We start from the raw sequence: 24812 nt of genomic DNA, 5'->3' as shown, positions 1-24812 counted from the left end.
GGTTGAGAGGAAGTTAAGTAGGGGAATTACTGTTCAATGACCATCAAGTTCCAGTTTTATATAGTGAAAATGTTCTAGAGATCTGTTGGGAAACCATGTGAATATAGTTAGTACTCTAAACTGCATTCTTGAAGTTATGAATATACACAATATAGTTAAATGTAATGTAAGATGTGAGATAATGTATGGTCCCCACCATATGACAGTCTGTAGAAAACAAAACTATAGAGACAGTGAAAAGATCAGTGGTTGACAAGGTTTGGTAGGGAAGGAAAGATGGATAGGTGGAGCAGAGAGGATTTTTTAGGCAGTGAAACTATTCTGTATAACTCCATAAATGTTGATACATGTCACTACATATTTCTCCAAACTCATAAAATATACATATCAAGAGTGAACCTTAAAGTACATTATTGTCTTTGTGTGATAAAGATGTGTCAAGATAGAAACCTACATTAATAAACATCAGTTATATCAAATGAAACATTCCACTGAGGGATATTAAAAGTAAGAGAATCTGTGTGCTACACATGCATAGATATAGACAGTAGAGTACAGGAAATCTCTGTGCTTTGTCTGAGTCTTGCTGTAATGTTATGTGGATTGGTCCCCAGAACTTAAATAACAAAATAAAAAGGCAAACAAACAAAATGAGATGATCTTGAAAACAGTGAGAGAAAAACTTATCATTACATTTAGGAAAATAACAATATTGGTAATAGATGAATTTTCACCAGTAACAATGAAGAATGAAAGCCTGGGAGGGTCAAATTCAAAGCTGAAAGTACTGAAAAAGAAAGCAACCAAACCTACTCCCCACATAAAACAAATCTAAAACAAAACAAAACAAGCAAAATATCCTGTCAAGCAAGAATTATAAACTTGGTAAAACAGTCTGTCAAAAAAGAAGGTGCATAAGAACCCCTTGACATACACAAACCCTAACAGAATTTCTCCTTAGTAGACCTCCCCTCCAAAAATACTCTTTAAGCTAAAGTAGAGGATGCTAGACTGTAACACAAATCTACAAGAATGAATAAAGAATAGAAGAAATAGTAAATATGTCAGTAAATCTTAAAATCTATGTGCATTTTCCCCTCAGAATTGCTTTTAAAGATAAGACTATTTAAAGCCACCAATATGATGCTATATGGTTGGACTTATACTATATGTGGATGCAAACTTGTGCTGGTATATGGCACATGGAGGGGAAATAAAATATTTTATTTTTTTAGTATTTGTTAATTTTTCAGGTGCAAATTCACCAGGAATGCTTCATTTCATGTTGCCAAAGTGAAATCATGAATGCAGTGTAGGAAAATATAAGCATAACTGGTCTTCAGAAATCTGTACCAGCTGACTTCAGTACAACATCGTTAGAAGTACAGATTATTCATTCTATCTGAAAGTAGAATGTTCCTATGAAACTTTTCCTAAGCTGAAAAGGTATAAAGTGAAGAAGCAATTACCATTAATATATATATGAAAAAGTTGTTGAACACTCCCTGATCCAAAAAACAACTTCTCCTGGGCTTTCCTGATCCCTTAAGACACATCATGCTAATGGATGCACAAAATAAATTGAGATGAAGCACAGACCCTCAAACATAGTTGAAAGCTATGCCTGATACTCAGATGCTGAGTATAGTTTCTGAGGAGGAATCTGACAAGGTCACTCCCGCTGCTTGGGGCATGTGCTGCCTCTACAACAGCAAAACTAACAGTGAATACAATTTTCACTCTTCTTTTTTTCAAAAAAGCAAAAATCCCCTTCGAGTTTCTGTTGTTCAGCAAAAACTGGTACTAACGTAGGCCTTTCATCAAAGCAAAGTGATATGATGCAAATTTTGGAAAAGTTGAAGCATACCTGTAATAGGGGAGGAAAAGAGCTATACTAGTGCTATTTTAATATATTTCATCGGAATTTAGTCAGAATTAATTTGAAGTAGATGGTGAACTACTAATCATATATGTGTGAAGATTTCCATCAGCAAGATGGAGGGCTAGGGAGTTCCAATGGTCATGAGCCCCACAAAAAACAATAATAAAACTAAACAATCTTAAACTAAAAATGTCTCAAGGAATGTGTTAGATAACCAAGAATCATCAAAAACCTGGGGGGAGCTCAAAAATCCAAGATTGTTGCAAAGCAAGTAAAGAGAATATTTTACCGGTATGACCCAACCCTCCAGTTAAGAACTGGTTCACATCTGGAGGAATACCCAAAGGGGCAGTCACCACATGGAGAGAAGAGGAACAGGAGAAGCAGGTTAGCTTCACCTTTGTGGACATCTGCAGGTTTTGCAACTGATGGTGATCCCACGTGATGGAGCAGCACAGAGTGCCCCCCTACCCCCACATCTACTCCCAGAGGCTGGAGCTATTGCTATGGAGAGACCCCAGTTTCAGGGGCCCCAGTTGCTGCTCTTAGGGATTAGGTATCAATGCATCTCCCCATATACAAGATTAGAGCTGCCTCTATTTTGCCCACTCCTGTTCCCAGGTTGGGACTCTGTCTTATCATTACCCGGGTCACCTCTGCTGCCCTGAACCCCACCCTCATGTCAGAAGATACGCTTTGGTTGTTTCTAGTGGTGCATGCCGCTATTTCCCTGTGCCCCACTGAGTGGGATCCAGGTCATGACCCTGGGTCTTCATTTCTAAGGGTGCATCTGCTGCTCTGAATCACAATCCCCATACTGGGCTTGGACTCTGAATTGCCATTGCTAACACCTAACTGCTGCTGCCTGAACCCCTTCCTCCACCTAGGGAAGCTCAAGGCTCTGACTCATCATTGCTAAGGTCAAGCTCCCACTCCTTGAGCCCCACCTCCTATGTTCCATAACAGAATTGAGTCCTCATTGCTGTTACTGTACTGCTATATCCCAAGATACACTTTCAGCTCCCAGGTCACAGCTTGAACTGTCATTGGGGGCTAAATGGCTAGAGTTCTATGCCCAGCTCCCAGGGTCCTGCCATATGCCTTGAACAAGCCACCATTGGATCATGCTGCTGCTATCTTTTGACTGCTACTTGGGACAGAGTTGAAACTTTGACTTAGGCCTCAGGTGATGCCACTACTATACCCTACCACCTGGGGCCTAAGCCCCCACTGAACTTTGTCATCCCAGAGCCTGTGTTACTGCTACATTCCTCTAGCCAGCCAGAGTCACAATGGTGAGCCCCTGAGACCCAAATACAATTTCTAGGGAATATGTGCACATGTCTCTTCCCTAGACACCAGTGCCACAACCACACAAGTGAATCTGTGCACCAATACACACTATGTGTGGGTCCATCTATGCCTAATCCTGGATGACAGCTCCTGAATGACAGCTCCAATACTGCTTTGAGGGTGATCCAAGGTCAGCGTGGCATACCAATTTATGGACAAGACAGAAGAGAGTGGGATGATATTTTTAATGTGATCAAAGGGAAAATGACCTGTCAACCAAGAATATCTCACTCAGCAAAGTTGTCATTCAGAAATGAAGGAGAGAGGCTTTCTCAGCATCCCAGGGGATGGTGTGTCAGAGTTCCAAGTATTTCCCCAAATGGAAGTGAGAAAAGACCACCAATGACTCCACTGGTGGTCTGATAGGCCATGTGTCAGAAGAAATTTTAACTTAGACATGCCCTATAAAAATGCTAAATAAAATTATTTCAGGTCAGAAAAAGAGACATAAATGTATTAAATGACACACAGTATGCCTTAAATTTATATAAAGTTACATGTCAATTATATCTCAATAACAAACAGCAAAGGATATATTTGTAATACTTACAGCTCCTACTAAGAAAATGACTTAAGAATATAGCTATATGGAGCCTGCTTCTCACTCTGCCTGTGTCTCTGCCTCTCTCTCTACCTGTGTCTTTCATGAATAAATAAATAAAATATTTTTTAAAAAAGAATATAGCTATAAGAGAAAGATAAAGCAGTTATAAACATATATTATTCACCTAATTCAGAACCCTCAAATACATGAAATAGGCAATGATATATTTAGAAGTTTAAATAAACAATTCAATGAGTATAGTTGGGGATTTAAAAGTTTTTTCATCAGTAAATGATAGCAACTAGTCACAGAATCAGGAAGCCTATGGAAGTCTCTCAAAGCACCAGCTTGACACAACTGACATATGTAAAAAGTATTCCTCCAGGTCATAAATAGGAATCTAACATTCAAAGGATGGAAATTTTGTAAGTATATTCTCTGAAGACACGGGAATAAATTAGAAACAACAACAGAAAGAAATTTAAGGAATTACTAAACATGTGGAAAGTGACATATTTCTGAAAAATTTACAGTTCAAAGATAAAAGCTTTGAAAATACATTGTACCAAATGATAGAAATTACCTTGTAGGGGGGGAGGGGCAAGATGGCGGAGGAGTAGGGTCCCCAGGTCACCTGTCCTCAATAAATTACCTAGAAAACCATCCAATCATCCTGAAAATCTACGAATTCAGCCTGAGATTTAAAGAGAGACCAGCTGGAACGCTGCAGTGAGAAGAGTTCGCGCTTCTATCAAGGTAGGAAGACGCAGAAAAAGAAATAAAGGAACAAAAGGCCTCCAAGGGGGAGGGGCCCCGCGAGGAGCCGGGCTGAGGCCGGGGCGAGTGTCCCCAGGACAGGAGAGCCCCGTCCCGGAGGAGCAGGAGCTGCACCAACCTTCCCGGGGGAAAGGCCTCCCGGGGAATTGGAGCAGGATCCCCAGAAAGGCGGGGACGCCCTCGGGCTCCCGGGGACAGTAACAGAGGAACCGCGCCCCGGGAGATGCGCCGAGCTCCCTAAGGGCTGCAGCGATCGGCGGGACCCGGAGCAGCTCGGAGGGGCTCGGGCGGCGGCTCCGCGGAGGAGGCTGCACCGCCGGGAGCGCGAATCCAACAGCGCAGGCCCCGGAGCACAGGGCGCGGGACACAGCCCAGGATCCGGCCTCCCCCGGGACAGGCAGAGGCCGGGAGGGCCCAGGACAGCGAGGACGCTCCTGCCTGGAGCTGAGCAGATCAGCGGCCCCACCCCGGAGCCCCCAGGCCCTGCAGACGGAGAGCCCCGGAGCTACTGCGGGAGCTGACTCCAGGGTCCCAGAGCTGCCCCCGCCACTGGGGCTTCCTCCCGGGGCCTCACGGGGTGAACAACCCCCACCGAGCCCTGCACCAGGCAGGGGCAGAGCAGCTCCCCCAAGTGCTAACACCTGAAAATCAGCACAGCAGGCCCCTCCCCCAGAAGACCAGCTACGGACCAGTTCCAGGGGAAGTCAAGGGACTTAAAGTACACAGAATCAGAAGATACTCCCCGTGTTTTTTGTTTTTGTTTTTGTTTTTTTTGTTTTTTTCTTTTGTTTTGTGCTTTTTTTTTTTCTTTCTTTCTTCTTGATTTCTGATTGCTTCCCCCACCCCACCCCACCCTTTTTTTTCTTTTTTCTCCTCTCTTTCTTTTTCTTCTCTTTTCCCCCCTTTTTTTCTTCTTTCTCTTTTTTATTTTTCTCTTTTTTTTCCTTCTCTCTCTTTTTCTCCTTTTCCCAATACAACTTGTTTTTGGCCACTCTGCACTGAGCAAAATGACTGGAAGGAAAACCTCACCTCAAAAAAAAGAATCAGAAACAGCCCTCTCTCCCACAGAGTTACAAAATCTGGATTACAATTCAATGTCAGAAAGCCAATTCAGAAGCACTATTTTACAGCTACTGGTGGCTCTAGAAAAAGCCATTAAGGACTCAAGAGACTTCATGACTGCAGAATTTAGATCCAATCAGACAGAAATTAAAAATCAATTAAATGAGATGCAATCCAAGCTAGAAGTCCTAACGACGAGGGTTAACGAGGTGGAAGAACGAGTGAGTGACATAGAAGACAAGTTGATGGCAAAGAGGGAAACTGAGGAAAAAAGAGACAAGCAATTAAAAGATCATGAGGATAGATTAAGGAAAATAAATGACAGCCTGAGGAAGAAAAACCTACGTTTAATTGGGGTTCCTGAGGGCGCCGAAAGGGCCAGAGGGCCAGAATATATATTTGAACCAATCCTAGCTGAAAACTTTCCTAATCTGGGAAGGGAAACAGGCATTCAGATCCAGGAAATAGAGAGATTCCCCCTTAAATCAACAAAAACCGTTCAACACCTCGACATTTAATAGTGAAGCTTGCAAATTCCAAAGATAAGGAGAAGATCCTTAAAGCAGCAAGAGAAAAAAAGTCCCTGACTTTTATGGGGAGGAATATTAGGGTAACAGCAGACCTCTCCACAGAGACCTGGCAGGCCAGAAAGGGCTGGCAGGATATATTCAGGGTCCTAAATGAAAAGAACATGCAACCAAGAATACTTTATCCAGCAAGGCTTTCATTCAAAATGGAAGGAGAGATAAAGAGCTTCCAAGACAGGCAGGAACTGAAAGAATATGTAACCTCCAAACCAGCTCTGCAAGAAATTTTAAGGGGGACTCTTAAAATTCCCCTTTAAGAAGAAGTTCAGTGGAACAATCCACAAAAACAAGGACTGAATAGATATGATGACACTAAACTCATATCTCTCAATAGTAACTCTGAACGTGAACGGGCTTAATGACCCCATCAAAAGGCGCAGTGTTTCAGACTGGATAAAAAAGCAGGACCCATCTATTTGCTGTCTACAAGAGACTCATTTTAGACAGAAGGACACCTACAACCTGAAAATAAAAGGTTGGAGAACCATTTACCATTCAAATGGTCCTCAAAAGAAAGCAGGGGTAGCCATCCTCATATCAGATAAATTAAAATTTACCCCAAAGACTATAGTGAGAGATGAAGAGGGACACTATCTCATACTCAGAGGATCTATCCAACAAGAGGACTTAGCAATCCTCAATATATATGCCCCGAATGTGGGAGCTGCCAAATATTTAAACCAATTAATAACCAAACTCAAGAAATACCTTGATAATAATACACTTATACTTGGTGACTTCAATCTAGCTCTTTCTACCCTGGATAGGTCTTCTAAGCACAACATCTCCAAAGAAACGAGAGCTTTAAATGATACACTGGACCAGATGGATTTCACAGATATCTACAGAACTTTACATCCAAACTCAACTGAATACACATTCTTCTCAAGTGCACATGGAACTTTCTCCAGAATAGACCACATACTGGGTCACAAATCGGGTCTGAACCGATACCAAAAGATCGGGATAGTCCCCTGTATATTATCAGACCATAATGCCTTGAAATTAGAACTTAATCACAACAAGAAGTATGGAAGGACCACAAACACGTGGAGGTTAAGGACCATCCTGCTAAAAGATGAAAAGGTCAACGAGGAAATTAAGGAAGAATTAAAAAGATTCATGGAAACTAATGAGAATGAAGATACAACCGTTCAAAATCTTTGGGATGCAGCAAAAGCAGTCCTGAGGGGGAAATACATCGCAATACAAGCATCCATTCAAAAACTGGAAAGATCTCAAATTCAAAAGCTCACCTTACACATAAAGGAACTAGAGAAAAAGCAACAAATAGACCCCACCCCCAGCAGAAGAAGACAGTTAATTAAAATTCGAGCAGAACTCAATGATATCGAGACCAAAAGAACTGTGGAACAGATCAACAGAACCAGGAGTTGGTTCTTTGAAAGAATTAATAAGATAGATAAACCATTAGCCAACCTTATTAAAAAGAAGAGAGAGAAGACTCAAATTAATAAAATCATGAATGAGAAAGGAGAGATCACTACCAACAACAAGGAAATACAAACGATTTTAAAAACATATTATGAACTGCTGTACGCCAATAAATTAGGCAATCTAGAAGAAATGGACGCATTCCTGGAAAGCCACAAACTACCAAAACTGGAGCAGGAAGAAATAGAAAACCTGAACTGGCCAATAACCAGGGAGGAAATTGAAGCAGTCATCAAAAACCTCCCAAGACACAAGAGTCCAGGGCCAGATGGCTTCCCAGGGGAATTCTATCAAACGTTTAAAGAAGAAATCATACCTATTCTACTAAAGCTGTTTGGAAAGATAGAAAGAGATGGAGTACTTCCAAATTCGTTCTATGAGGCCAGCATCACCTTAATTCCGAAACCAGACAAAGACCCCACCAAAAAGGAGAATTACAGACCAATATCCCTGATGAACATGGATGCAAAAATTCTCAACAATATACTAGCCAATAGGATCCAACAACACGTTAAGAAAATTATTCACCATGACCAAGTAGGATTTATCCCTGGGACACAAGGCTGGTTCAACACTCGTAAAACCATCAATGTGATTCATCATATCAGCAAGAGAAAAATCAAGAACCATATGATACTCTCATTAGATGCAGAGAAAGCATTTGACAAAATACAGCATCCATTCCTGATCAAAACCCTTCAGAGTGTTGGGATAGAGGGAACTTTCCTCGACATCTTAAAAGCCATTTATGAAAAGCCCACAGCAAATATCATTCTCAATGGGGAAGCACTGGGAGCCTTTCCCCTAAGATCAGGAACAAGACAGGGATGTCCACTCTCACCACTGCTGTTCAACATCGTTCTGGAAGTCCTCGCCTCAGCAATCAGACAACAAAAAGACATTAAAGGCATTCAAATTGGCAAAGAAGAAGTCAAACTCTCCCTCTTCGCTGATGACATGATACTCTACATAGAAAACCCAAAAGCGTCCACCCCAAGATTGCTAGAACTCATACAGCAATTTGGCAGCGTGGCAGGATACAAAATCAATGCCCAGAAATCAATGGCATTTCTATACACTAACAATGAGACTGAAGAAAGAGAAATTAAGGAGTCAATCCCATTTACAATTGCACCCAAAAGCATAAGATACCTAGGAATAAACCTAACCAAAGAAGTAAAAGATCTATACCCTAAAAACTATAGAACACTTCTGAAAGAAATTGAGGAAGACACAAAGAGATGGAAAAATATTCCATACTCATGGATTGGCAGAATTAATATTGTGAAAATGTCAATGTTACCCAGGGCAATTTATACGTTTAATGCAATCCCTATCAAAATACCATGGACTTTCTGCAGAGAGTTAGAACAAATTATTTTAAGATTTGTGTGGAATCAGAAAAGACCCCGAATAGCCAGGGGAATCTTAAAAAAGAAAACCATATCTGGGGGCATCACAATGCCAGATTTCAGGTTGTACTACAAAGCTGTGGTCATCAAGACAGTGTGGTACTGGCACAAAAACAGACACATAGATCAATGGAACAGAATAGAGAACCCAGAAGTGGACCCTGAAATGTATGGTCATCTAATATTCGATAAAGGAGGAAAGACTATCCATTGGAAGAAAGACAGTCTCTTCAATAAATGGTGCTGGGAAAATTGGACATCCACATGCAGAAGAATGAAACTGGACCACTCTCTTTCACCATACACAAAGATAAACTCAAAATGGATGAGAGATCTAAATGTGAGACAAGATTCCATCAAAATCCTAGAGGAGAACAGAGGCAACACCCTTTTTGAACTTGGCCACAGTAACTTCTTGCAAGATACATCCACAAAGGCAAAATAAACAAAAGCAAAAATGAACTATTGGGACTTCATCAAGATAAGAAGCTTTTGCACAGCAAAGGATACAGTCAACAAAACTAAAAGACAACCTACAGAATGGGAGAAGATATTTGCAAACGACATATCAGATAAAGGTCTAGTTTCCAAAATCTATAAAGAACTTATTAAACTCAACACCAAAGAAACAAACAATCCAATCATGAAATGGGCAAAAGACATGAAGAGAAATCTCACAGAGGAAGACATGGACATGGCCAACATGCACATGAGAAAATGCTCTGCATCACTTGCCATCAGGGAAATACAAATCAAAACCACAATGAGATACCACCTCACACCAGTGAGAATGGGGAAAATTAACAAGGCAGGAAACCACAAATGTTGGAGAGGATGCGGAGAAAAGGGAACCCTCTTACACTGTTGGTGGGAATGTGAACTGGTGCAGCCACTCTGGAAAACTGTGTGGAGGTTCCTCAAAGAGTTAAAAATAGACCTGCCCTACGACCCAGCAATTGCACTGTTGGGGATTTACCCCAAAGATTCAGATGCAATGAAACGTCGGGACACCTGCACCCCGATGTTTCTATCAGCAATGGCCACAATAGCCAAACTGTGGAAGGAGCCTCGGTGTCCATCGAAAGATGAATGGATAAAGAAGATGTGGTTTATGTATACAATGGAATATTACTCAGCAATTAGAAACGACAAATACCCACCATTTGCTTCAACGTGGATGGAACTGGAGGGTATTATGCTGAGTGAAATAAGTCAATCGGAGAAGGACAAACAATGTATGTTCTCATTCATTTGGGGAATATGAATAATAGTGAAAGGGAATATAAAGGAAGGGAAAAGAAATGTTGGGAAATATCAGGAAGGGAGACAGAACATAAAGACTCCTAACTCGGGGAAACGAACTAGGGGTGGTGGAAGGGGAGGAGGGCGGGTGTTGGAGGGGAATGGGTGACGGGCACTGAGGTGGACACTTGACGGGATGAGCACTGGGTGTTTTTCTGTATGTTGGTAAATTGAACACCAATAAAAATTAATTAAAAAAAATAATAAATAAATAAATAAAATTAAAAAAAAAAAAGAAATTACCTTGTACTGGATAATAATAAACTGAGAATATATAAAAACTTTTAGGAGGAAGCTAAGTAGTGTTTAGAGACAATTCATAGCTTCATCACATACTCAAAAGGAAGACTGTGGGCAGCTGGGGTGGCTCAGCGTTTTGGCGCTGCCTTCACCCCAAGGTGTAATCCTGGAGACCCAGGATCGAGTCCCACGTCAGGTTCCCTGCACAGAGCCTGCTTCTCTCTCTGCCTGTGTCTCTGCCTCTCTCTTTCTCTCTGTGTCTCTCATGAATCAATAAATAAAATATTTTTAAAAATAAAAAAATTTAAAAAGGAATACTGTTATAAATTAAGACCTGTGTAGCTGCCTTCTCAAGAAGCTGTATGGAGAAGAGCCACCTAAAGTTAAGAAGGAAGAAATGATAAACATATATTTAGCTGAGAGCTGATTGTGTAATATGTATAATAGAACAACTCATGGAAGCCCCCAGTGGATCAATGCCCAAACATCCAAGAGCATCAGCAATAGTATGAATGAATACATTGTAGTAGAATCAGGCAATGGAACAGAAATGAGTTTGGACAATTTATAACTTTATGTAACTTTGTGGATATATCCCACAAGTTTAGATTCCTCTGAAAGAGCCAAGAAAGAAAAAATACATACTGTTTGATTCCATTTATGTGTTTTTAAAATGCACATAAAAACAGGAATGGGGGCATCTTGCTGTGCAAGACAGTATATACAAGACAACATAGGAAGATTCAGACAGATGAAGAGAAAGCTGACAGAGCACTCTAGACCTGAGGAAAGACATGAGGGTGAGCACCCTGAAATTTCTCTTTACTTTACATATCCCAGACTGGTGCCAGAGACCCTGGAAATGCATATACACCAATGGGAACAGATAAGAGATCCAAAAATGTTTTTTGATCCCAATCAAAATAATGGAGAATAGTCATGCTAGAAGGAAAGAAAATTTTTAGACACTATATGCATTATTCCAACTAAAAACCATTGACTGTCTGGCAAAACTATCACTCAGAAATTCAGGGGGAAATCAAGACATACTCTACTAAAGGAAAACTAAGAAAATGTGTCACCACCCAGACCCACTCTGAAAGAACTGCTAAAGGGAATGATCTAAACAGGAATTAAATGATAACAGAAGGACTCTTGGATGATCAGAAAGAAAGAGACAATAAAAGAAAGAATAGAACTATCATTAGTTCTAATGGACTTTCTTTCCTTCACCTCTTGTGTTTTCTAAATTGTTTAATATTTGAAGCAAAATTATCAGTTGAAGCAAACCTATAACATCCATGTGGTTCTTTTCAACATATGTAGAGATATATTTAAGACAATTACACTATAAATGGAGCATATTAAGCAGACATAATAAGGTAAGGCTCTATATTTTACTGAAAATGCTGTGGGTTGTGATAGACTGTGTAGACTGTGATATATATATATATATATATAGTATATATATTGTATATATAACTATATATATAACTATATATATATAACTATATATTGTATATATAACTATATATATAAAGATATCAAATATCCATGTTGCTTATATGAAGCAGATTAAAACATATATGGACATATATATAACTTTCTATTTATAAAATTATTTCTGAAGAAAAGACCTACATGACTGTAAATTATGCTCCATTAATGTGGCCATGATGTAGAAAAGTATGACCTTCACTTTTACCTCACAGCATCATACACGCGGCATTATAAAAAATAAATTCCAATTGGATCATAAACCATAATTAAAAGTTAAAAAATAAAGAAATGAAGAAAAATGTAGACCCAGGAAGGTAATACAGAAAATTATATTTATGAACTTTCACTAACTTCTGAAACAGGTCCAAAATAACCAGTAACACCCAAAATGAGGAACTGGACCATGATAACATTAAAATTCTGATCATTAAAAAAATTAAAATAAAGAAAATAAAATTCTGATCATTAAAAGACTCCAGTAGGGGAGTAAAAAAGCACGTCATAACTATCTCCATTTCATAAACAAAAAAGTTCTCATATCTAAAATATGACAAAGACTAAGAAAAGACAAAACCATCTAGGAGAAATGAACAAAAGACCCACTCCAGCACTTCTCATTCTCACAGAGGAGAATATCTTAATGTTTTACAGTCCAGAAAACAATGATATTGCTATTTAACCACAAGAACTTATTGTATTAATTTTTCTGAGACTACTGAGTTTTGGATAGAGAGATTATTTTGTACAATAGTCTCTGAAGACAAAGGAATAAATTAGAAGCAATGACAGAAAGAAATTTGGGGAATTTCCAAACCTGTATACATCATCTAGAAAAGTATAGGGATAATTTAATATATTGAAAGATAGACACATATCTATGACCATGTAATTTCATACTAATGCTTATAGGAAAATGTATTATAATAATATATAAATGCAATTATACTGTATTTATATTTTAGTATTTTATTATGACAAATACAATAATTATATTCCATAAATATACTGTACTATATTCTATGTGGTTATGTATAATAAATTATTATAAATAGGACTTGCAGAAAAAGACATATAAAGACACTGGGTAGGCTCAGTTGTTTAAGCACCTGACGCTTGTTTTCAGCAAAGGTCATGAGCTCAGAGTTATGAGATCCACCCCTGCATTGGCTCCATGCTCAGCACAGAGTCAGCTTGAGATTCTCTATCTCTCCTTCTCCATCTGCCCCTCCCCCTGTGCTCTCCCTGTAAAATAAACAAATATATTTTTAAAAAGACATAGAAAAGGCTTTTCATAAAATATTTATCATAATACCCATATACGAAAAAGGAATACATTTCTGGGAATATATTTAAAACTGTCATATTCTTATAAGATAGCAGTGAAAATTCACAAAATATAGACAAATGTGATAATATAGATGGATTACAAATATTATATGAGTGAAAGGAAATACACATAAAAATATATGCTGCATTAATCCATTGATATAAATTTCAAAAATAGCAAATATATTTCATAATATTAAAATTTGCAGGGCCGATGAAGGCTCCAAACTTCTCTTTCATGCTCTGATTTACAATTATGTGGTTCCCACTACTTTGTAATCAAGCTACACAATCATATGTTTGGTTGCCTTGATGTGTGATAAAATTAAATAGTAGATGTAGGTATTTCATTCAAAAGAGCATTTATTGAAGTATGATTTTCTATGAAAAGGAAGAACTAGAAATTATCAAATGTACATTAAAGGTACAAAAATATGAATAAAATATGATAGGATTAAACTATGGAATACTAAAAGATTCTATAATAAACTAGAAATATGTACAAAAATATGGATATATTCTACAAATATAATATTAACTGATAAGCTTTTATAAAATGCAGGAAACATTTGAAATCTTACGATTTCCTCTTTCTCATCTATGTAGAGCAGAGCAGAGTTCTTAGAAGCACAGGACAAGAAACTCTCATTCCATGGTTTTCTTTCAGTGCTAATGTAATAGCAATTGTTGGAGTATGTAAAACAATCTTTTGGACAATGACCACAGTGATAAGCTAAAGAAAGATTATGAGATATTATCATAAAAGCTTTGAATATTAAAACATGCAAATTTACAACTTGCATATGTATAGAAATGTGTATATAACATGTTCATGTACCCTCACAAGCTGGTAAAAATAAAACAAAATGCAAACATACTCCCAGAAGAGTCAGGCTTTGATTCCCTAATTTATGTGTCCATATGAAGCAACACACAAAACTGTCCATTTCTACACGTCCTTTGAGTCACTGAACAACGCCAAGTTTTTGGAATTGTTCAGTGTGTTAGTTTTTATCATATTATAGCAGGAAGAAATTTGAGGCAATGGGTAGCAATGGGGATGGTGATTTTCTTTTTCTTTTTCTTTTTTTTAGAATGGTGATTTTAAAATAGAATTTCTTCATACTGTTGCATAAGAAGGAATACTCTTTATAATCATTACTTATTAATATACATTATCTGTATTTTATAATTTATGTCTCCCCTCAAACTCTATTATGATTTTGTACAGCCTAGAAGGAGACAAAATATAAACTATGTTAATATCACAATTATGGAAATCAAAGTTCTCAGTTTTTCCCCATTGAGGATGATGTTAGCTGTGCTTGTTTCCCATGTGTTCTTATTATGTGGAGTTATCTTTCCTCATCCCTGATTATTGAGAGTTTTTATCATGAATGGGTGTTATATATTATCAAATACTTTTTCTGCATCTATTGGAAGAATCATATAGTTCTTATCTTTTTTAAAATAATTGTACTGTATTACATTGATTAATTGTGAATATTGAACCACTCTTGGGTCCTAGAAATAAATCCTACCTTATTGTGGTGAATGATTCTTCTAATTATTGTTGGATTTGATTTACTAGCATTTTATTGAGAATATTTGCAACCATGTTCATGGGGACTATTAGCCTATAGTCCTCTTCTATAGTGAAATTTTTGTCTGTTTTGTTATCAGGGGAATGCTGGCCTAATAGAATGAATTTGGAAGTTTTCCTTCCATATATATTCTTTTTGGAGTTTTTTTGGGAAGAATATACCTTAATTCTTCGTTAATTGTTTGGCAGAAGTCTCTTTGGGAGCTATCTGGCCCTGCACTTTTGTTTGTTGGGAGATTTTTGATGACTGATTCAATTTCTTTGCTGGTTATTCATCTGCTTGGGTTTTCCATTTCTTCCTCTTTTGGTTATGGTAGTTTGTGTTTGTAGGATTTTGTTCATTTTTTCCAGATTGTTCTGTTTATTGGTCCATGGTGTTAAATAATATTCTCTTATAATTGCATTTCTGTGGTGTTGGTAGTGAAAAAATCGCTCAGATTTTTATCAAAAAGCACAGATACACACACAGTACAAAAAGAGAGATATGTAAAAAGCACAGATACACACACAGTACAAAAAGAGAGATATAACATATTTTTGATCCTGAATTTCCATGGGGATAATGTGTCTGTAAAGACTCCTTGGTGGATTGAGATTGGGGAAGGTAAGAAAAGATTTAAAAATGCTGTATTATAGGGTTGTATGCACAATGGAAGAGGACTCAGATCACCCAGGTTTTTGTGAGTAAGACTGTACCTTCTTTTCAAGAAGTATGAACAGATGAGCAGCATGCTCTGACTATATTTTACTAGTCTCGATTTGGGCCACTAAAATGAAATACAAAAATTAAGAGTAAAACTCAAAATAATTCAGGCAAGAGATGTGGTGGCTTGGACCAAGGCAGAGAATGGCAATGGAGATAAGAGATTGGACTCTGGAATACTTTGAAGTCAGTGTGAATAGGACTCTAATGTGAGAATGTGACCTGAGAAAGAAGGAAAGGAATCAAGGATAAAACATGTGTTTTACCTTGAATCTCTGAAAACAGTTTGATTGCATTTCCATTCAATGAACTGGTAAAAATTATACATGAAGGAGGTGTGGGATAGAGTAATCAGAGGTCTGCATTGGGATTGGATGCATAAACTGTGAATTATTCATAAAACACATATGTGGAGCAGATGAATAGGGACTCAGATATCAAAGTTCTGAAGTAAATAATGAGATTTGGTCAAGAAAGCATACAATTGGACTTTTCAGCTTACATGCGGTGATTAAAACTAACTGATAATATGACTCAGAAACTTAAGTGGATATAAACAAGAGGAAGTCCTAGGATGGGACTCTGTGACTCTCTAATGTAAAGAGGTAGAGGGGAAGAGGGGAAGTTAGCAAACAAAACTGAAAGAATAATGATGGGATTGGTATCAAACGCAAGAAAGTGTATTGCCCTGGGTGCCAAGTGAAGAAAAGTGTTTCCAGGAGATACGAATGATCCACTCTGTGTAATTCTGCTGCTAATCAAATAAGTTGAACTTGTATAATTGGATGTACGAAATAGGGAATGGTTCCAGTGGGCTGTTGGGACAACAATCCAATTTGTGCTAGCTTTAAAATAAAATGGAAGGATAGGAATTAGAACTAGTTTTACTAACATGCAGCCAGGGGTTTTTTAAAGGTATCTTTTCCAATAGTGATGAACTATGGTTCTTGAATAGGACTAACTCTACCAATCCTGACTACAATCACTATAATTTTGCTCTCTTCTAAAAATTCCAATGAATTTTCCCTATCATTTTGATCCACTCTGCAAATGTTTTCCTTAACACTTGAGTAGCTTTTAGGGTTTCTACCTCCTTTTCTCTTGTCTTCAGTTATTCTTTCAATTCACTTACTTTCACTCTAATTCTTTCTAACCTGTTTTTAAATCAGTCTCTTGATTATTCATTTAAATGTGTTTTTTCTTTTCATTTCTAGAATTCTTCTTTTTGACCTTTTCAAATTTCTTTGTTTTTTTCCCCATCACCCAACCCTCAGACACTAACTTCTTTTTTGGTGGTCCATCTTATCCCTTAAATTTTGATTCATTCTAAATATTCATTCTAAATATTTGTACTTTATAATCTGTACTCAAGAATTCCATCATTTGGGGTTTTTTTTTTTTTTCTTTTTCTTTTCTGTTTTTTTTTTTTTTTTTTTGGCATGATTTTCAATCTTGATCATAGCTTCCAAATCCTATATGCCCTGGGTTGAGAATAACTGCAAAAGTTTTTATTCCGCAACAATGATTGCTAAAGTCTGGGAAATAATTTGGCTATGATAAACTGTACATACAGGGATTTTTTTTCCTATGAAGAAGATAATGGCAATGACTGTGGATGAAACACTGGATCTTTATTTTTTATGTGCTAGTATATATTTGGAAATTTAAAAATGAGAAACATAAGATATTTTAAACTCTTTTTTTTTTTTTTTTTTTTTTTTTTTGTAGTCTGGAAAATACTATATCCATTTTAAGGGAAACAAGCCTAAACTGAATCTGCCAAATCAATACTAATTTAATCTAGACAACACATACTAATGGTGAAGAATAAATAGAGTAGAAGTTGAGATATAATTCTTATTTATGTCATCATATAGGTAATAGTCATATTATAGAATTGTTAATTTCAAAATTAGATCCTCTGGATTTATAATTTATTTTGTCCTTGTGCACTCTGCATCTGCTTTCTCTTGGATTACTTGAATATATTTAGAACTCCATATATGCCTGGATGGCTCAGTGGCTGAGTATCAATCTTTGGCTCAAGCTGTGATCCTCGGGTCTTAGGATGGAATTCCACATTGGGCTCCTTGTGGGAACCCTGCTTCTCCTTCTGCCTATATCTTTGCCTCACTCTCTGTGTGTCTTTCATGAACAAATAAAATCTTCTTTTTTTTAAAAAAAAAAGAACTCCATTTCAATTAGTATATTGGCTTCTTGACTATCGCTGTTTACATTATATTTTTATGGTTGTTCTAAGATTCCAGTACATATTCTTAACTTTTCACATTCTAGATAGAATTAATTACACAGCTTAAGAAATCTTGTACAGAACAAGTTGATTGATCACCTCTTCTACTCATCATGGTATATAGTTGTCATATGTATTATATCTTACATACGTGGTAAACACTGGAGAAAACTTGCAAACTTTGCTTTGAGTGGTCAAGCACACTACAAAAAAATTAACAGAAGATTGTCTTCCATATTTATCCCAATATTTATAACTTTACATGGCCTCAAGCCTTCCCAAAGACCGAGTTTTCTAATGAAACTATTACATGTGAACTTGACAAATTTCCTTCCTTTAGCACTTCTTGCACTGCAGGCCTGCTGGTGATGGGTGTTCTGAGTAGTTGTTTGAAAATGTCTCAATTTACTGTCATTCAGGTAGACTATTAACGACATGGAATTCTGAGTTGGCACGGTTTTTTGTGTGAGATGGATATTCTATTGTGTCCTAAATTTCATTATTTGTAATGAGTGTCTAGGCATAGAAAATGTTATTCTCCCATTGCTTTCAATATTTGCTTATCTGTTTCAAAAGTATGACTATAGTCTGCCTACTTGTGATGTAGGTGTTTTGTTTTGTCTTTGGTGGGGAGTGGTTTGCTGGGATTCTTGAAATTAACTTGGTGTTTTTCAACAAATTTGAAATAGCTTCAGCCATTATTTCTTCAAATAATCTTGTACTAATCATTTCCTTCTCCTTGTATGATACTAATTATATGTGTCATAACTTCTGATATTATCACGTTCATCTCTCTTGTAAAAATTATTTTTGACCTTCTCTCAGATTGCATTATTATTCTTCTCCAATCCAGAGCATCTGAGGGGGACAAAAGCTAAATATTTCCATATTGCCTTAGGAGGAGCCACAAAGAAACACTGGCTATAATTAAGGACAGAGCAACACGTTTTAAATCCTAAAGTCATATTTTGTCTAAAACTTTACAATTATTAATAACCGTAAGATACCTAGGGATAGGGCAGCCCTAGTGGCTCAGTGGGTTAGCGCCGCCTTCAGCACAGGGAGTGATCCTGAAGTCCCGGGAGTGAGTCTCACATTGGGCTCCCTGCATGAAGCCTGCTTCTCCCTTTGCCTGTGTGTCTGCCTCTCTCTCTCTCTCTGTGTCTCTAATGAATGAATAAATAAAATCTTTAAAAAAAAGACTTCAATCTATATTACAAAGCTATATTCATCAAGATAGTATGGTCTTTTGTTTTAAGATTTGTTTATCTATTTGAAGGGGTGCAGAGGGGCAGAGAGGTGGGAAAGAATCTTCAGCTGACTCTGCATCGATCTCAGAGCCCAAGGTGGGGGGCTCAATCTCATGACTCAGAGGTCATGACATGAGTGAAAATCAAGAGTCAGACACGTAGCTGACTGTGACATCCAGACACCCCTCCGTGGCTCTTTTTACTCTGACTTCATACTAGATTAACCCTCTGAAAATATTGTTTCATATTTATGTATCTCCAGTGCTTTTGGTAGATTGTCTGACTTAAGTTCACTTTACCAGAGGTTTCCAATGGCTTCTTATGGGTACATGTATGATATTAAGCACCTTTTTCAGAAGTATGTAGATACATTAAAAAACTTTGGGAATGGCAGCCCCATTGGCCCAGCAGTTCGGCGCCACCTTTGGCCCGGGGTGTGATCCTGGAGACCCAGGATTGAGTCCTGCATCAGGCCCCTGCACGGAGCCTGCTTCTCTCTCTCTCCCTCTGCCTGTGTCTCTGCCTCTCTCTCTGTCTGTCTGTCATGAATAAATAAATAAAATATAAAAAAAAATACTTTGGGAGAAATTGGGATGTGTTTTACATCATAATGTTAATATTAAGCAAATTTGCTCTTTTCTCCATTATCAGTAGTAAGAAATATATATGTGTGGATGGGATACTTGCAACTGGATGAAAAAGGACATTTCCGTGTCTTCTTCTCCCAGGCCCTGGAAGGTCCCTCAACTAAGAAATAAACAAGCTATCTTGCCAAATATTGCCAATTATTTTCAAATTTCTTCATTTCAAAAGAGACAACTGTTAAAAGTAACTCACTGGGTGAGGAGACTGGCCTTCTTCACCAATGAGTGAAAGAACAGGAATTGCAACTTAATTGCAAATATGAAAATGCATGTCCAGAAAAACTTACTCTTGTTTACTGTCCGTAAGTGACATATATTGAATTTTTAAAGCCATGTCTTAAAATGCAAACATCTTTGTTGTGTATGGTGGAAGTGGTTAAGTCAGATAATATATCTGATGTCCAGTGAAACTAATATATTGTAACAATAAATATTTGGATGAATGAGGGGAAGAAGACAGTGTCAGAGCTTGGGTTCTCTTGGAAATCAGTCTTTGTTAAATATTTGGGAAAACAAAATAGGAAGGTATCACATGTAGTAAGAATATCATCGAGTTAGGCTGTATATTCAGGATCTTTAGATATTATACTATTGATTCCTCAGTTCAGCCGTATGGGGTAGCTACAATTATGGTCATCATGTCACAAGAGATGGCAATGAAGCATCAAGTCCCTAAGTCAAAATGGCTGATCTAGAGAATACTTGTGTGCCAAGAGGTGGTGTTCAAATAATCTTCAAGTAACTCTATGAATAAGATCTATATCTATCATATTTCCCAGGATAGGAAAGTGAGCCAGAACAGTTATGCAACTGACTCATAGGCCTAAAGTGTGCATTTAGAAATTACATTGAAGAGGCCTAGTTTCACTTCCAATGTCCTTAAATTTTATCCTTTACTGCTTATTCCCATTTGTAAATTGATCAATGACTCTGGTGTGAGCATCTACATGAGGATGTTTATTACAATCTGAAACTACAATAATTTTGCACAGAAGGGGCAAAAACTAGATGAGAAGTGAAGAAAGTACTAAATTGTCCATCTATTTCCCAATATTTGTCTTTTGCAAACATCTCTATTTCATGAAATCTGAGAACCATATCCCTAAGGCTATTGTGATAGATTAGATTATTGTTCGATAAAACTACATTTTCACATCTGACCACTTTGAAAGGAGTACACATTGCAGAAAATCAATGCTAAGTTCAGCCATGTGACTTGTTTTTACAATATAACGTGAGTGGGAATGTGATAGCTTATGAGTTAGTCTAAGCAATAAGAATCATATTACTCTAAGGCCTAATTTCTACTATAAAGTGTCATATACCATGTTGCCCACTCTTCTAAGAATAAAATAAATAAATAAAGTCACAGCTGATTCTGTAGTCTTGAGCCAAGCCCATACATGCGAAGCTTGATCAACTAAAGCCCAATCAAATCACAAAATGGTGAATGAGAAAGAAATGCTTATTTTTTCAATGTCAATACAATCTTGAGTGTAGAGGCCGAGAAAATTAAGGCCATTCCACTTTAAGTTCAGCGTTAGCACAAGTACAGCGATCCCAGGCCCCTGTGAATAAGAGCTGAACTTTACCTTACTTCAGTTACAGGAATTAAACAGCTTACAACTTAATGTCCTAGAAAGCACCATATTAGAATAAGAACAGAGCCCAAGCCAAGGGCAAGAAGCCTCTATTAGAATAAGAACAGAACTCAATGCCCTTGAAAACCCCATATCAGAATGTAAACAGAACTTGAGAAATTCCTCCACCCCTTCTGGAGGTCCCCTAGACCAGCCCTTAAAACTAAGCTGAAACCCACCTCGGGGTCCAAGTCCCTGCTCCGCTGTGTCGGGTATACTTGGACCCAAGCTCGAGCTTGTAAATAAACCCTCATGTACTTGCATTGACGTCGGCTCCACAGTGGTTTCTCAGATTCCCAATCTTGGGCACAACAGAGTTATTTTGTGCTAAAATAATTTTCTGGCAATAACTAGCTGTTTGACCCACACAAAATCTTTATACATCATTCTTATTTTCTTATTTAGCATTTTATTTTTTACAACAAAGTATTTTCTAGCATGAGTAATGAATCACAGAAGGGGGGGGCCCTAGAGAATTTAATAAAACCAGATGTCTTTTAAAATATCTGAAATCCAGGTAAGGAAAACAACACACAAGTAAAAGCATCAATGGACATTGATTATTATTGATTGAGGAAAAACCAATCTGTACCATAAAACAAACCTAATTTTGATACAGGTTTACTAAAAGTGATTCAGAAAATACCTGTTTGTTCCCTTCTCTGAGGAAGTGGTGCAGATGTAAATGGCTCAAATTCGAACCCTGTGGTGGATGCCTGGTTACCCTGAATGCCTGTTAACAATTGAGTGCTCTCAGCTCCAAACTGATCCCTCAGGGCCCTGTTCTCTGATAATGGAGCTAGGTGAGATAAACTACTCTCCCTTGTCAGCTCCCATGTGGTTGAGTTGTGTTAATAAAAGGCAATAGAGAGACACTGCAGGGGAAGGACTTCTTTCTGATTTCATGGTGTTTTCAGGGTGTTTGGCTAATATAGCTTGGTTGCCAGCTGCATGCAAGCAGGAAGTCCTGTGTATTCAGTCTCCAGAAAGTTTTGGTGGCCAGTCCCAGTGAAAGCTTCCTGCCCTCTGTTCTGTACACCCCTAACAGTCTGGCAGGAGTTCTTCCTGCTTCTTAGTCATAGCCTGAGATCCATTTTCTTTCACCAACTGCAGCCTGTGGACTGTGGAGCTTCTCTGTCCCAGGCCAATCCTGTGAGCTTGTCTGCCATGAAGCTGTGTAGGCACATTGTCTTCAATGACATCTAAATCCTACCTTCAGAAAGTAAACCTGGCTTCCTGATGATTTCTCCTTTGGGTACTCTCCTTCAACCTAAGAAATTCTTTATGATGTTCTTTATTTTAGCAGCCTTTCCTCTCAGTCTGTTTTCCCTTATAAATAGACACTTGTTTACATCAAACTTCCCCTGGTTTCTGTCTCCTGACTGGTTATCATGCTGACTGATCACATTACCATCCTGTGTTGTTCAACTCTTATCCACAGCCCCTTTAAGGGCTAAGACAAATCAAGTAATTTAGATATAGGCATGGGTTGATTGCCTTATTGATGACTTTAAACTAACAGTGCTTGTATGATGTATGATTTATATATAATTTAAATAGTTAAGCTTAACAAGTGCATAGCATGTGAGTACACATAGTTTTCATTAATATAATAAAATCTTTTTAAAAAGTTCTTCAGAAAAAAAAAAAGTTCTACAACACCATAGTGAAACCTCAAGAATACTTTGGACCTTGAGAGATTATGATGCATCACTGGGTTCATCCTTGGTAACAAATGAATCATTCTAGTGAATGATGCTGATAATGGGACATCCTTGGTAACAAATGAATCATTCTAGTGAATGATGCTGATAATGGGACAGGCCATACATGTATGTTTACAAGGACAAGGTAGGATAGTCTGTACCTTCCTCTTAAATATTATTGTGATTCTAAAATCATTCCAAAAAATAGTATCTGAAAAATATTCTGGGAGAATAACTGTATGGCTTTTGAAGACATGAGAAATATGTTCTTTATGGTGAGATAGCATTATACCAAAATTAGGGAACTATATTGCCTGGTGTTTACAAACATATGTTTTTAGATCTAAGCAGGATTCAGAATAACTGGTCTTTGAGTCAAAGTTGAAATAGGGACAATTCCTGTCATTCTCTGAAGATATTGACAACCTGCAATACAGAGAATTATATCTCATAACTCTTAAAAATATATAACACAATATTTTTTAGACTATTTTAAGACTATTTTTAAGACTAAATAATTCATTCTAATAGTTAAATATATAAATCTGAATATTTTCCATATCATTTTCCAATGGAAACACTTCAACAATTATGTTTATGTAATTGTTCACATATTGTACTTATTCTTTGTAAGATTAATCCTTGTAAGGCATAAAATACGGAAGTGGTCTAAGTAACTTATGCTTTCGAAGAGAAAGTCAAGACTTTTGGGCACACAGATGATCTTAAACTGATTCCTTTGTAGGATCTCATCCAAGAAGAACCAATAAGGTGGCAGAACAAACACTATGAGAAAAAACATTTTTTAGAAGTCAAATAAAAGCTCATATACTCATTTGAATTTTGTAGTAACATACAAAGTTAATTATTTCTTACTTTACAGAATCTTTCAAATTTTAATATAATGTTATACACTGGAAATGTTATAAAATATCTTAGTAGGAGTAAGTGAAGAAAATAAACGTGACAAAGGTAACACTTTTAGGGTTCTGATAATTGATCAAAGGTTAATAATAATCTGTGAAACATCTAACTTTGAAAAACTCCTAGAAACTCAAGTAAGAACATCTGTTATCTTCTTGACTAGCTTTGCTTCCATGCATCCTACCTGCCCACCCCTAGCTCAGGGATCGGAAATTATGTAGTTCCACAAATTGGGGAACCTGCCAAAAGCAATGGTGCTGGTACCACAAGGGAGAGCTGATTAGCAGTGTGGAAGGGGTGAAATAGCCCATTGATTTTTCAGCTCAAAGTGCTGATTTTGCTTGGTAATGAATGAGGAAAACCCCTATATTTACTAGTCAGAGATTGTGATCTTTGTGTCAAGCACTATGGTTCGTATAAATATAATGGTAAGATACTGTAAGCAAGAGTATACTGGGAGGGTTGATATGAGATCTCTATACACTTTTGGCTGATGGAAAAAATATGGGCACAAGGAGAGGAACTCAAAATGAACCCAATAGACAATAAGCCAAAGGAGCCTTGAGAACTGATATTAAAGTTGTGAGCATTCCTCTTCCATATTCACACTAACATACACACATATGGCAGAAGGTGGAAACCCAGCTGATT

The 24812-nt window shown here is 37.4% G+C and overlaps 1 protein-coding gene across 1 annotated transcript in view; it reads right to left on the bottom strand.

Annotated features, from left to right (window-relative positions):
• The window catches only part of LOC112917499 (NKG2-A/NKG2-B type II integral membrane protein-like), an 87367-nt gene that overhangs the window by 53186 nt on the left and 9369 nt on the right, over positions 1-24812 (bottom strand). The window contains exon 4 of the mRNA XM_072718798.1: positions 14022-14173. Coding sequence (XP_072574899.1) covers positions 14022-14173 — 152 coding nt within the window. The remainder of the gene's footprint in view (positions 1-14021; positions 14174-24812) is intronic.

Source organism: Vulpes vulpes, chromosome 8 (assembly GCF_048418805.1).
Source record: "Vulpes vulpes isolate BD-2025 chromosome 8, VulVul3, whole genome shotgun sequence".
Lineage (NCBI taxonomy): Eukaryota > Metazoa > Chordata > Mammalia > Carnivora > Canidae > Vulpes > Vulpes vulpes.
This window is presented reverse-complemented; position numbering and strand designations above follow the sequence as displayed.